This window comes from Lithobates pipiens, unplaced genomic scaffold (assembly GCF_037356315.1).
Source record: "Lithobates pipiens isolate NorthernLeopardFrog02 unplaced genomic scaffold, aLitPip1_a1.2 Scaffold_18, whole genome shotgun sequence".
Classification (NCBI taxonomy): Eukaryota; Metazoa; Chordata; class Amphibia; order Anura; family Ranidae; genus Lithobates; species Lithobates pipiens.
Genome location: NW_027507758.1, coordinates 437,686,037 through 437,699,324, shown reverse-complemented (window position 1 = coordinate 437,699,324; position 13,288 = coordinate 437,686,037). Strand labels below are relative to the sequence as shown.

General features: G+C 42.7%; 1 protein-coding gene across 1 annotated transcript in view; it reads right to left on the bottom strand.

Moving 5' to 3' along the window:
• Positions 1 to 703: 703 nt before the first annotated feature.
• SUCNR1 (succinate receptor 1) overlaps positions 704 to 13,288 on the bottom strand; it is a 35,502-nt gene continuing 22,917 nt past the window's right edge. The window contains exon 2 of the mRNA XM_077488130.1: positions 704 to 2,519. Coding sequence (XP_077344256.1) covers positions 1,533 to 2,519 — 987 coding nt within the window. The 3' untranslated portion in view covers positions 704 to 1,532. The remainder of the gene's footprint in view (positions 2,520 to 13,288) is intronic.

Below are 13,288 nucleotides of genomic sequence, written 5' to 3'. Positions count from 1 at the left end.
GGGCTTAGGTGAGTAAAACGGGGTGCTGGGGGGCTGGTCAGTGTCAGAAGTTTTAGAAGTGTCAGAGTAGGAAAAAAGGTGTCTAGGAAGATGAGCATTTTATTGGTCATATCATTTTAGTCTAGAGAAAATCAAAAGAAAACCCTCTAGTCAACTGTTGCCAATTTTTTCAGACAGGAGGAAAAAATTCTCCCTGACCCCCAGGGCAGACAAATCACTTCTCTGGATCAAAAATATTTCAAATTATACTTACATAATTATAACTGTCATTATTTGAAAACCGACTCTGTGATTGATTTGGCCATTATTACCTTCTGAACAAAAGTATTCCACAGCTTATCAAACCTACTATGAAAAACGTCTTCCTAAACTATTACTAAAATATTTTGCTTCCATACACAACTGATGATCTTTTGTCCTGTTTATACAATTTGTGATAAAAAGTGAAGATATTTGTTGCTGGCACACTAACATTCATTAAATAAATGACATTAAAAAAGTAAGAGAAACAAATAATGTTTTGTGGAATGCAGGGTGTCTGTATGTGATTAATCAATAAGAGTTTATATAATGAACATTAGAGTTCTGAAAACAAGTATGTATTCATGTGTTGGTGGCACAAAGTTTTGCTTTAGCACCCACGCTGATAATAGGGTAAGACGACCTTTAAATTGTTTGCAACCTTGAACCAGTTATTTACAAATTATACAGTAAAATCTATTTTATTTTTTTACTGACCTTGATTACAACGAGTAAGAAGCTTGACAGGATACATTACTAACTAGAATAAAAAAAAAACTTGCTTTGTTTCATACCTTAAAATAAAAAATTATTGGGAAAACAAAGTACAGATCAACCGATTCGTAAAAATTAAAAAAAAATGAGCAGAGGAGAAGGGATGATATCTGAAGTAACTATATATTAACTGTGGTTCATTTATAAAGCAGTGGAGCAAAACATTTTCACATTTTTTTTGTACCCCAAAATCCTTTGGGATAAAAAAATGTACAGTACAGGGAACACATGTAAAAAAGCCAAGACACAAAACTTTCCATAATTTTCTAAGGCTCAATCAACTTATAGAAATACATACAGTGGCATTATAATAATATTTATACACAAGGTAGAATTGAAAGCAAGATTCCATCATCAATCAAGCATAGATAATAATTTCCAATTAATAGAGTTGGTCCTTTGGCATAAAATAGTAGAAATCCTAATACACGCTTTAGTTCTCAAAAGGATGACTTCAAATGTCAGCCTTACAGCCATAACTGGAGTTTGTTGTTTTTTTCAGAATGTAACGTAGTTCTTTGCACATGCTGTTTAGGAATTGTCATGTTATGAATTAAGACTTCAAGTCTTTAATAGATGCTACGCCAGTCATATACTGAATATGTTTAGACATTATTTCCAATTTTAGGAATAAGAAAGCAGCTTATAACATAAATATTTAGCACATAGGAGTTCCGTGTTATGGAAAATACTGAAAATGACTTATAATACTATTGTATATAAACTATGTACACAACCTATTGCTCTGACTCTGTGCTGTAGTCTCTAGCCTCCTGATTACTAGAGCTGAATTTATAGGCACATTGACATTTTATTACCTGAAACATGTTCCGAATCCTTGCCAACAACATTTCCCTAAAATTGTCCCCCATGAGAAAGTAGAACACAGGATTTATTACACTATTTAGAAATGCAATGGGTCGTGTGATGATATAAATGGAATTGATGGTGATCATTGTCTCGTTACTCAGCTTCCATTCCTCCATACGTGAAGCGATCCTTACATTTCTCATGATGTGATATGGGGTGAAAAGGATAAGAAACACTATCACAGCCACACAAACTAAAGTAAGAGGTTTTTCAAGAGAGAAGGATGTCGTAAGTTGCTGATTCCTGTTTCTGAGAAAAGAAACCATTTTTATGTAGAACAAACACATGGTACAGAGAGGGATGAGGAAGCCAGTGACACTAAGACAAACACTGTAGATTAAACTGGATGAGGCCATCCCAGAACTCCCATAGCTGAGACACTGGCTGTTATCTTTCAGTTCTATGAATAATAGAATTGGAGAGATCTCTAACAAAACCACAATCCAAATTCCAACAGATATGGTGACTGCTATAGGTTTCTTCTGCATTATGTGGTCTTTAAAAGGGAACTTGATAAGAAGGTACCGGTCAATACTGATGAAGGTGAGGAAGAGGATGCTAGTGTACAGGTTGGCATGAAGCAAATACCGGTTGCTGTAGCACAAGAGATTATTAAAGACCCAGTGTCCACTGGAATAACTTTCAATCAGTAGAGGGAGCGTGCAGAGGAAGGTGAAGTCTGACAAACACAGATTAAAGAGGTAGATGCTTCCGCTGGTCCATTTCTTCATACAAAAGATATAGCCAAACATTACAACGCCATTCCCAAGAATGCCAAGCATAAACTCTAGTGAGTACACAGTCGATAGGTAGTATTTCTCAAGGAGACAGTCAACCGATGAACAGTTAGGCTTCTAAAAGTAAGTGACAATTATACAATTAATAAAATGTTAACCTTGTACTATTTGAACACACAGTTTGGAAATGTTTATCTTTTGTCAGAAATTTGTGAATGTCTCTGCATCATGCTTAAAGTGTTACTAAACTGAGTAATATGACAATAGTTAATCCCCCCCCCCCCCAGTGATCAAAGCTTATAAATCTTATTTTTACATTAAAATATTGCCAATATATACCTTTCTAGCTGATCTGTATATCACAGTCAGTGATAAACGTCACAGTTTCTCCAGTGCTGAGAGTTCAAGTAGGAGGAGATTTCCACTTCAGCCTGTATACACGCCCACACGTGTGATGCCAATATCATGTGACCTGGCTAGCTCTGAGAACAAGTAATTATTCTTTCAAGTATAAAAGTCACAACTGAGCATGTGCAGGTTGGCTATCCTGCCTGTGTTAGCTGATTTTCCCCAGATAGACAGTGCTGGAGGGAAGGATCTAGGCATACAGGATAAAACAACCTTTTTACACAATGCAGAGGATTAACCCCATATGTTCCACTGTCAGTATAACAAGCATGCTATGCTGCATACACAGACAGATTTTACTCTTGTGGGTTTAGTAATACGTTAAAAAACACTCACACGGTAACTACATACATTAACAGTTAGACTAGAGAATGTTGCGCAGGAAGGGGATTCCGTTTTCTATATTTGACCAATAACTGGTAAATGTGTGGCACAAAGAAGGTAGGTGGTAAATATAATGACTGGTATAATAATTTCTGCTAATTTTCTTTTACTTTTTTATTGTAGACATCATTATTTTTAAAGTAATCTTTTAGAGTGGACCTTTAAGCAAACAGCTAAATACTCCACATTTGGTACTGATACTGTATGTTTAATATATTACCTACTAAAATATTTTTTGTCAGCGATTCTTGGAATACAATCACCTATGCTAATTAAGACAATCAAAGTCACTACTTTTCCATTTACTTTTTATATGTTATAGCCAGAACTAAAAAAGTTTTATTTTTATACAGGTAGATATAAAATATTACATACTGTATTCATATTTTGCATTTTCTTAGGCTCAAGGGTAGCGTTTGGTACTTGTGTCTTCTTCATCTTCTACTGCAAACAGCCTGTTTACAGAGCTCGGTGGTTCAAGCTGAAATTTATACACTCAGTAACTCTCCCCCCTCTCACCTCCCTTCAAATGCTTCCATTTAGGATTCCCCCGAAAGACAACTTGCCTGAAAGGAGGTAACTACAGGCATACCCCATTTTTAAGTACGCAACAGGGTTTATTTACAAAAACTGGAAAGTGCAAAATCAAGCTCACTTCTGCATAGAAATCAATGAGCTTCTAACTTCAGCTTGTTAAATTTAAGCTTTGGTAATAAAACCTGGAAGTTTCTATGCAGAAGTGAGCCTGATTTTGCACTTTCCAGCTTTAGTAAATAAACCCCATTGTGTACTTAAAAGTGAGGTATGCCTGTACTGCTAAAAAACAGATATAAAACATCTGTTTAGAAATTCAGATAAAACTGAACCCACGCCATCCTAGTTCACCTTTTACAGCAGTATTTTAGTGAAGACAAATAAAAGACTGACACTCATGATCTCTTTTTCTGAAAATTCCAATTCACATGCTTTCATGTTGATCCACTGATTTAGACCAAGCATGTAGATAAAGAGTTCCAACTTTCTCTGCATATTATTCTAGGCAAGTCATTATCTCAGAGTAATCTACCATTTCTTTTTGGCTAAATACCAGCTGGATAATCACATTTTAATGCGCTGCACCTAAACTTCACATAAAACACACAGGTGTGAACAGGGCCTTACATTCTAGAATTTATTACACTTCATTTTAAACCTTTAAAGTGTTACTAAACCCAGGACCCGGCATTCAGTATATCTGATCTCCCACAGTACGCAGCACATGGAAATGCAATTATTTTAGTAAATATAAATTGCTAAATACCTTTTCTCATCAGCAGTACATAGCAGTCTTGTGACTTCTGTCAGTGTCTTGTTAAAGCTTGTAGGAGGAGTGTTCATTCTACTCTGAATGTTCTATGAGGCTACAGGACCCCTAACCCTCTGTCTGGATAGTGATAATCACATTCACCCTTCTGAGGAAAAAGAACACCTCTCTTGCAATACACACCAAACTGAGCATGTGCAGAGTGACTCCAAAAGCTCTGTCTTATCAGGAGATGGTTTGGAGACAGTGGAAGAGGGGAAGAATCAGAGAAGACAAGATAAAACAGTCTTTTTACACGTGTTCAGGATTGACCCCTTAGGCCCCACAGTGAGTATAATGCCCCATACACACTATCAGTTTTTTCTTCAGATTTACGAAAACCATGTAATATGAGGTCCAACCTTAGGAGTTTCAATTTGTATGCAATCAATCAGACTCTTCTACTACATGGTTTTGGTAAACCTGAAGGAAAAACTCAGCAGAAAAACTGATAGTGTGTATGGGGCATAACAAGCATGCTTTACTGCATATACAGACTATTTTTACTGTTGTGGGTTTAGTAGCACTTTAAATGTAACAAGTAATGTCTTTTGCTGCAAAATAAATATTGTAAAAAGAATGTTTGCTTAAAAAGACACTAAACTCTGGTTAAAAAAATGAATCTACAGTATTCAAGTATGCATTCTTATCCCAAAAAGTTTGCTTTCAATTGCACTATTCATTCCAACTCCAAACAAACAGAAGCAAAGGGGAAAAGGAAATGTTCAGGAGCTCACGGAAGACATTTATAAGGAGGGAGAAAAGCATAGTAAGAAAAAAATATATACAGTGGTGTGAAAAAGTGTTTGCCCCCTTCCTCATTTCCTGTTCCTTTGCATGTTTGTCACACTTAAGTGTTTCAGAACATCAAACCAATTTAAACAATAGTCAAGGACAACACAAGTAAACACAAAATGCAATTTGTAAATTAAGGTGTTTATTATTAAAGGTGAAAAAAAATCCAAACCATCATGGCCCTGTGTGAAAAAGTGATTGCCCCCTAAACCTAATAACTGGTTGGGCCACCCTTAGCAGCAACAACTGCAACCAAGCTTTTGCAATAACGTGCAATGAGGCTTTTACAGCGTCCTGGAGGAATTTTGGCCCACTCATCTTTGCAGAATTGTCCTAATTCAGTTATATTAGAGGATTTTCGAGCATGAACGGCCTTTTTAAGGTCATACCACAACATCTCAATAGGATTCAGGTCAGGACTTTGGCTAGGCCACTCCAAAGTCTTCATTTTGTTTTTCTTCAGCCATTCGGTGGTGGACTTGCTGGTGTGTTTAGGATCATTGTCCTGCTGCAGAACCCAAGTTCGTTTCAGCTTGAGTACACGAACAGATGGTCGGAAATTCTCTTTCAGGATCTCTTGGTAGACAGCAGAATTCATAGTTCCTTTTATCACGGCAAGTCTTCCAGGTCCTGAAGCAGCAAAACAGCCCCAGACCATCACACTACCACCACCATATTTTACTGTTGGTATAATGTTCTTTTTATGAAATGCAGTGTTCCTTCTACGCCAGATATACTTGGACACACACCTTCCAAAGAGTTCCACTTTTGTCTCATCGGTCCACAGAATGTTGTCCCAAAAGTCTTGGGGATCATCAAGATGTGTTGTGGAGAAATTGAGACGAGCTTTGATGTTCTTTTTGCTCAGCAGTGGTTTTCTCCTTGGAACTCTGCCATGCAGGCCATTTTTGCCCAGTCTTTTCCTGATGGTGGAGGCATGAACGCTGACCTTAACTGAGGCAAGTGAGGCCTGCAGTTCCTTGGACGTTGTTGTGGGGTCTTTTGTGACCTCTTGGATGAGTCGTCGCTGCGCTCTTGGGGTCATTTTGGGCGGCCGGCCACTCCTGGGAAGGTTCACCACTGTTCCATGTCTTCGCCATTTGTGGATAATGGCTCTCACTGTGGTTCGCTGGATTCCCAAAGCTTTGGAAATGGCTTTATAACCCTTTCCAGACTGATAGATCTCAATTACTTTCTTTCTCAATTGTTCCTGAATTTCTTTGGGTCTCGGCATGATGTGTAGCTTTTAAGGATCTTCTGGTGGACCTTACTGTGTCAAGCAGCTCCTATTTAAGTGATGCCTTGATTGTGAACAGGTGTGGCAATAATCAGGCCTGGGTGTGGCTATAGAAATTGAACTCAGGTGTGGACAACCACAGTTATAGTATGTTTTAACAAGGGGGGCAATCACTTTTTCACACAGGGCCATGATGGTTTGGATTTTTTTTCACCTTTAATAATAAACACCTTCATTTACAAATTGCATTTTGTGTTTACTTGTGTTGTCCTTGACTATTGTTTAAATTGGTTTGATGTTCCGAAACACTTAAGTGTGACAAACATGCAAAGGAACAGGAAATGAGGAAGGGGGCAAACACTTTTTCACACCACTGTACATATAATATATTACAGGGTCAGTTAGTGTCAACTTAAATAGATAGTCATGGCACTGCAGCCTTGTAAGATTTAGGCCTCATACACACGGACGTTATAAAGAATGGACTGTAAAGCTAGTAACAATGCCTGGAAAAAAATCAGCGTTAAAAACTCGATTTTATTAGCATTTTGCTTTGGCGTCAATGCGCGTTTAACGGCATTGTATGCATTAACGCTAAGGGGCTTTTAAAAAAAAAAAAAAAAAACCCTCTGCTATTTTTCATTTCCAAATTTCCCACAATGCCAAGGAAAATGAATAAACAACATGCAATATCATTTAATGGGGCCATGTTGGTTGTAGAGAGAGGAGAGAGAGTCTGTGTAAGTTTGTATTTGTATTGTATTTGTGGAGTTTTTGCTATTTTGTGTGTTTTCCTTGGATTTTTGCATTATGGATCCTGTTGTGCAAAAGATTGATGAAGCAGTCCTGCTTATTATCTTGCTTAGGATTCATAGAAGAAGACAGTTGGAGGAGGATAGAAGCAGTAGACAACATCGCTTCTGGACCATCCGCTGATATCCCAGCAGCTGTCAGTGGGTTTCTTCACCCAGATGTATGCAGAACTGCGCATACACCCGGAAAAGTATTACAACTTTACTAGGCTGTCTGTGACACTGTTTGATGAGCTCTTGGAGAGACTGGAGCCACGATTGACCAGGATGGATACTGTCATGTGTCGCTCTGTGTCACCGGAGGAACGGCTGTTAGTGACACTGAGGTAAGTGAAATAAGTATTCTTATGGGATAGGGTTAGGGGGCAAGGGTTATAGAATAGGAATAGTGGTAGGGTTTATGGGTTATGGGTTATGGGGTAGGGTTGGGGGGTAGGGTTTAAGGAATATTGAGTTGGGTTTAGGGGTAGGGTTTAGACAATAGAAGTTTGGGGTTAGGGGGTAAGGGATTAAGTAGGTTTTAGGGAATAGTGGGTTGAGGTTGGGGGGAGGTAGGACATTTTATTTGTATGCTGTTTTAATTAAATATTTAAAAAATTTTATGTTCGGTTCCTTGCCACTGGAAAAAGTTGTGTGTCCCTTCACCATTATTTCCTCCTTGTTGTCGCAACTGCCTGTAATTACATGCCCCTGCTAAACAAGGGCAGAAAATATGGGCCTTTAGCAGGTGGTGGTGGTGGCACAACACTGTAAAGCCTCACGGATACTTTTGATGAGTGCAGGAACAGACCCTGCTGTGAAATATTTGATCAAAATCTGTAATTACATGCCCCTGTTAAACAGGGGCAGAAAAATAGGGCCTTAGGCGATCAACAGAGGCTGTGGACAGGCGCACTCTGTGATCGGTTACAAAGCCTCCAGCAGCGCTGAATGTGCGCTCAGAAAGTACGCTGGATGCAGGACAGGCCAGTAGCTCAATTACATATTGAGCAAGCTCTGGCCAGTGGTCTATCCTCAAGACCCAGTAACCCAGTGGATGTTCTGGTGGAAAGGTCTCCAAGTCTGATCTTGCCCCTAGATATTCCTATACCATGTAATTCAGATGCTGTTAAGTTCTGCAACCTTACCCTTTGTCAGGGCTGGCTTAGCCCTTCTTCCTCTGGGCTGGGCACTCAGCTGTGGCTAATTGCCAGCTCTCTTCTCTTTCCACAGTTACCAGCCGTTCCCAATGATGCTTGTCTGGCCTGCCTATTTAAAGCCTTCCAGCTCACGCTTTCCTTTGCCTTTGCGTTGGTCACATCACAAGGAACCATCTCCTGCTGTTTGTTTCAAAACTGGCTTGCTGACATCCCTCCTGGCTTCTTATCCTGCTTGCAGTTGCTCTCCTTGGATCCCTGACTTCTGGACTGGCTGATTACCCGATCTGGTTTATGAACTTTGGACTGGCTGACTACCCGATCTGGCTACTGGACTCTGGCTATGCTTGACTACGCTTTTTTTCTATTTACCTTTTTATTTTTATTAATAAACAAGTGTGATTTGATTGTACTTCTGTCTCAGTCTGTTTCATGGTTCCTGACAGTACGTGAAGGCCATGAATTCAGAAGATACAGTCAATCCACATGTTGGTAATATTTTTTCCAGATTGCAAGATCACCGCATGGATCAGTATACCTTGGCGTTACAAACGCTCCTGAATCACACGGCTCACCTGGAATCCCCCACGGTGGCTGCTCCGGTACAACCTGAGTCGTAGGCCATTCCTGCTGCTGCGCCAGTCTCTGTGCAGGCACCCGCCTCGAGTATTACCTCTATAAGAGGTATGTCTGGTTCTGCTCCGCTTCCCCAGCGATTTGGGGGCAATCCAGTTCAATGCAGAGGGTTTCTCAATCAGGTTGAGATATATTTCGAAATGCTGCCTCAGGCGTTTCCCACGTACAGAAGCAAAGTAGGTTTCGTGATATCTTTGCTTTCTGAGAGAGCCTTGGCCTAGGCTAACCCTCTATGGGAGACGCAAAAACCTGTGGTCTTGAGTTACCCTCAGTTTGTGGCCTCCTTTAAAAGGGTTTTTGACGTTCCCGCACGCTCCGCTTCCGCTGCCAAGTGCCTCATGTCCATCAAACAGAGTACGAGAACTGTTGCCGACTACGCCATTGAATTCCGTACTCTGGCAGCAGAGGTTGCTTGGAACAATGAGGCCCTGGTGACTGCTTTTTCTCATGGTCTCTCAGATTCCATCAAGGATGAGATAGCAGCCCGAAGATATACCCACTGAGCTGGAGAGCTTGATCTAGTTTGCCATCCTCATTGACTCCAGACTCAGAGAAAGACTTTCTCTTAAGGAGAGCTTGCGGAAGCTTCCTGTATGTTTGCCTCCGAGCTTTGTAGTCCCACCCATGCCTCCTGGTACCGAGTTGGTCAGTGAAGATGAACCCATGCACCTGGGCTTTACGCATCTCTCTGCGGATGAGAGAGCCTTTAGGAGAAGGGAGAGATTTTGCCTTTATTGTGGCCAGGCAGGTCACTTTTTGAAGTCTTGTCCTACCCGTCCAGGGAACACCGGAACCTTGAGGTCCTGTCATGGACAGACCTTAGGTGGCGTTGTTTCGTCCCCAGTTATCCAGAAGGATAAGCCCCTTGTTTTGGTCACCCTTTCTTGGGCTGAGTCATCCATCGAGATGCAGGCTCTAATCGACTCTGGGGCTGCAGGCCTGTTCATTGATGCTGCATTTGTTTCGCAGCTCTCGATTCCGCTGCAGCTGCGTGACAATCCACTTGCCATTGAGGCTCTTGACGGGAGACCTTTACAGCCTGTCCATGTGACTCATGAGACGGTTCCGTTGTCCATGGTCGTAGGGGCTCTTCACCATGAGATAATCCAATTCCAAGTTATTTCCTCACCCAGATTTCTGCTGGTTATTGGTTATCCTTGGTTACAGAGGCACAACCCCTCTTTTGACTGGCTCCATGCTGAGGTTCTCTCCTGATCACCACAATGCAGTGAGACATGCTTCCTGAAGGTATCCAAGGTCCTGTGCACCGCTTCACTCCCCTCCCTGCCGGAGGAGCACCGTGATTTTGGCGATGTCTTTGATAAAGGTCAAGCTGGTAGTTTGCCTCCACACCGGCCTTATGATTGCGCAATTGACCTTCAACCTGGTGCCATACCTCCTCATGGCCGGGTTTACCCTTTGTCGGTCTTGGAGGATAAGGCCATGGAGGAGTATGTTGCTGACGCACTTTCTCAAGGTTTCATCCGCAAGTCCTCATCTCCTGCTGGTGCTGGTTTCTTCTTTGTGAAAAAGAAGAGCGGTGAACTGAGACCTTGTATAGATTATAGGGGTCTCAATCGTGTCACGATTAAGAATGCCTATCCAATTCCATTGATTACAGAGTTATTTGACCGCCTCAAGGGAGCAACGGTTTTCCCAAAGCTTGACCTGAGAGGTGCATACAATCTCCTGCGCATTAAGGAGGGCGACGAGTACATGCCCCTGTCCTCTGACGTACATGCCCCTGTCCTCCTCCGCGAGTTCCATAGATGGTTTCCCCTCAAGCCCGGTGGCCCTCTGAGGGAGAGGGGTCATTGGGGGGGTACTGTCAGGGCTGGCTTAGCCCTTCCTCCTCTGGGCTGGCCGTTCAGTTGTCGGCTAATTGCCAGCTCTTCTCTCTTTCCACAGTTACCAGCTGTTCCCGATGATGCTCGTCTGATCTGCATATTTAAAGCCTTCCAGCTCACTATTTCCTTTGCCTTCGCGTTGATCACATCACAAGGAACCATCTTCTGCTGTTTGTTTCAAGACTGGCTTGCTGACATCCCTCCTGGCTTCTTATCCTGCTTGGAGTTGCTCTCCTTGGATCCTTGCATCCCTGACTTCTGACTACCCGAACTGGCTACTGGACTCTGGCTATGCTTGACTACGCTTTTTTCTATTTACCTTTTTATTTTTATTAATAAACAAGTGTGATTTGATTGTACTTATGTCTCAGTCTGTTTCATGGTTCCTGAAACCCTTGTAACCTGGATCAAGAAGAGTTGCCAGCCAGTAATGATCTCTCTCCTTGATACCACGAATCCTAGGGTCCTTTTGCAGGCTTTGCAGGATTAGGGAGGCCATGCAGCGTAGGTTTGCAGAGGCATTCAATCCTGAGTCCTCTGGGTCACTAAGGATCACATAATCCTCAACCACTTCTTCCCAGCCACGTACAACTCCATGGGTTTCTGCGGACTGAAAACGATCCCTTGAAGACTGCTGCTGATGCGTGTTATCCTCCACCTCCATGTTGACACAATCCTCCTCCTCTTCTTCTTCCTGTGAGATCAGCCTGCCTGCAGGAATACTAGTATCTAGATAAAAGGGGCCTTGAAAGGTGAGTAAGTCCTCTTCCTCCTGCTGTTCTGCCTCAAGTGCCCAGTCCATTATTCCACGAAGCGTGTGCTCCAACAGGAAGACAAGAAGGACAGTATCACTGATGCATGCACTGTCACTTCTCACCATCCTCGTGGCCTCCTAAAATGGTGACAGGACAGTGCATGCATCCTTGATCAGTAGACACTGGCGTGGCGAAAAAAAGCCAAGCTCCCCTGACCATGTCCTGGTGCCATACTCATACAGGTACTCGTTGATGGCCCTCTGCTGCATGTGCAGCTGCTACAGCATTGCCAAAGTTTAGTTCCACCTGGTGGGCATGCCACAAGTGAGGCGGTTCTTGGGCAGGCTGCATTCTCTTTGAATGTCAGTCACCCGAGCACTGGCATTACATGACTGGCGGAAATGACCACAGACTTTCCTGGGCTGCCTCAGGACATCCTGTAAGCCCGGGTACCTGCTCAAGAACCGCTGCACCACCAAATTCAGGACATGAGCCAAATAGCGAACATGGGTCAAGTGTCCCATTCGGAGGGCGGAGAGGAGGTTGGTGCCATTGTCGCATACAACCATTCCTGGCTGAAGCTGGCATGGCATCAACCACCTCTGAACTTGCCCCTGCAGACCTGACAGAATCTCTGCCCTAGAGTGACTCCTGTCCCCTAAGCAGACCAACCATCAAGCACTGCATGGCATCTTTTTGCCTGAGTGCTTGCGTAGCCCCTTGAACGCCTATGGAGTACCGCTGGTTCAGAGGAGAAATCTGCACAGGAAGAGGCCATAGAGGAAGAAGAAGAGGAAGGGGTGGAGGAAAGAGTTGTGGCAGAATCATCACTAGCATTTTGGAGGCGTGGTGGTGGAACAAGCTCCAACAATACTGAACCCTGTCCTGCATCCTTCCCAGCTGCCAGCAGAGTTACCCAGTGCACCGTGAAAGACGGGTAACATACCTGTCCATGTCTGCTGGACCATGAGTCTGCAGTAATATGCACCTTACTGCTGACTGCCCTGTTCAACAAGGCCAAGACATTGCCTTCCACATGCTGGTGGAGAGCCGGAATGGCCTTCCGTGAAAAGAAATGTAATTTGGGAAACTGTCACTGAGGTACGTACTTTCCACAAATTCATGAAAGGGGGCAGAGTCTACCAACGGAAAAGGCAGCAGTTGCAGTGCCAGCAAATTGGCAAAGCTAGCATTCAGATGCTGAGCATGTGGATGGCTGCAACCAAATTTCTTTTGACGGTTTAGCAATTGGGATAGGGAAATTTGCCTGATAAAATCAGATGGAGGTGTACTGATAGCAGATTGGCTGCACGTACTTGGGACACCTATTGCTATACCTTAATTCCTCTCAGTGCAGGTTTCTGAGAGGACTGGAGGTATAGTGGGATTGGAGAACCCAGCTGATGAGGAGTAAGGAGAGGTCCACCTTGTTCTTTGATGTGGGTCTTTTAAGTGCTGTTGCCAATGGACTGCATGGGAGGTCGTCATATGTCTGGTCAAGCATGTGGTGCCCAAGCTGCTGCTGTTTTGGCCA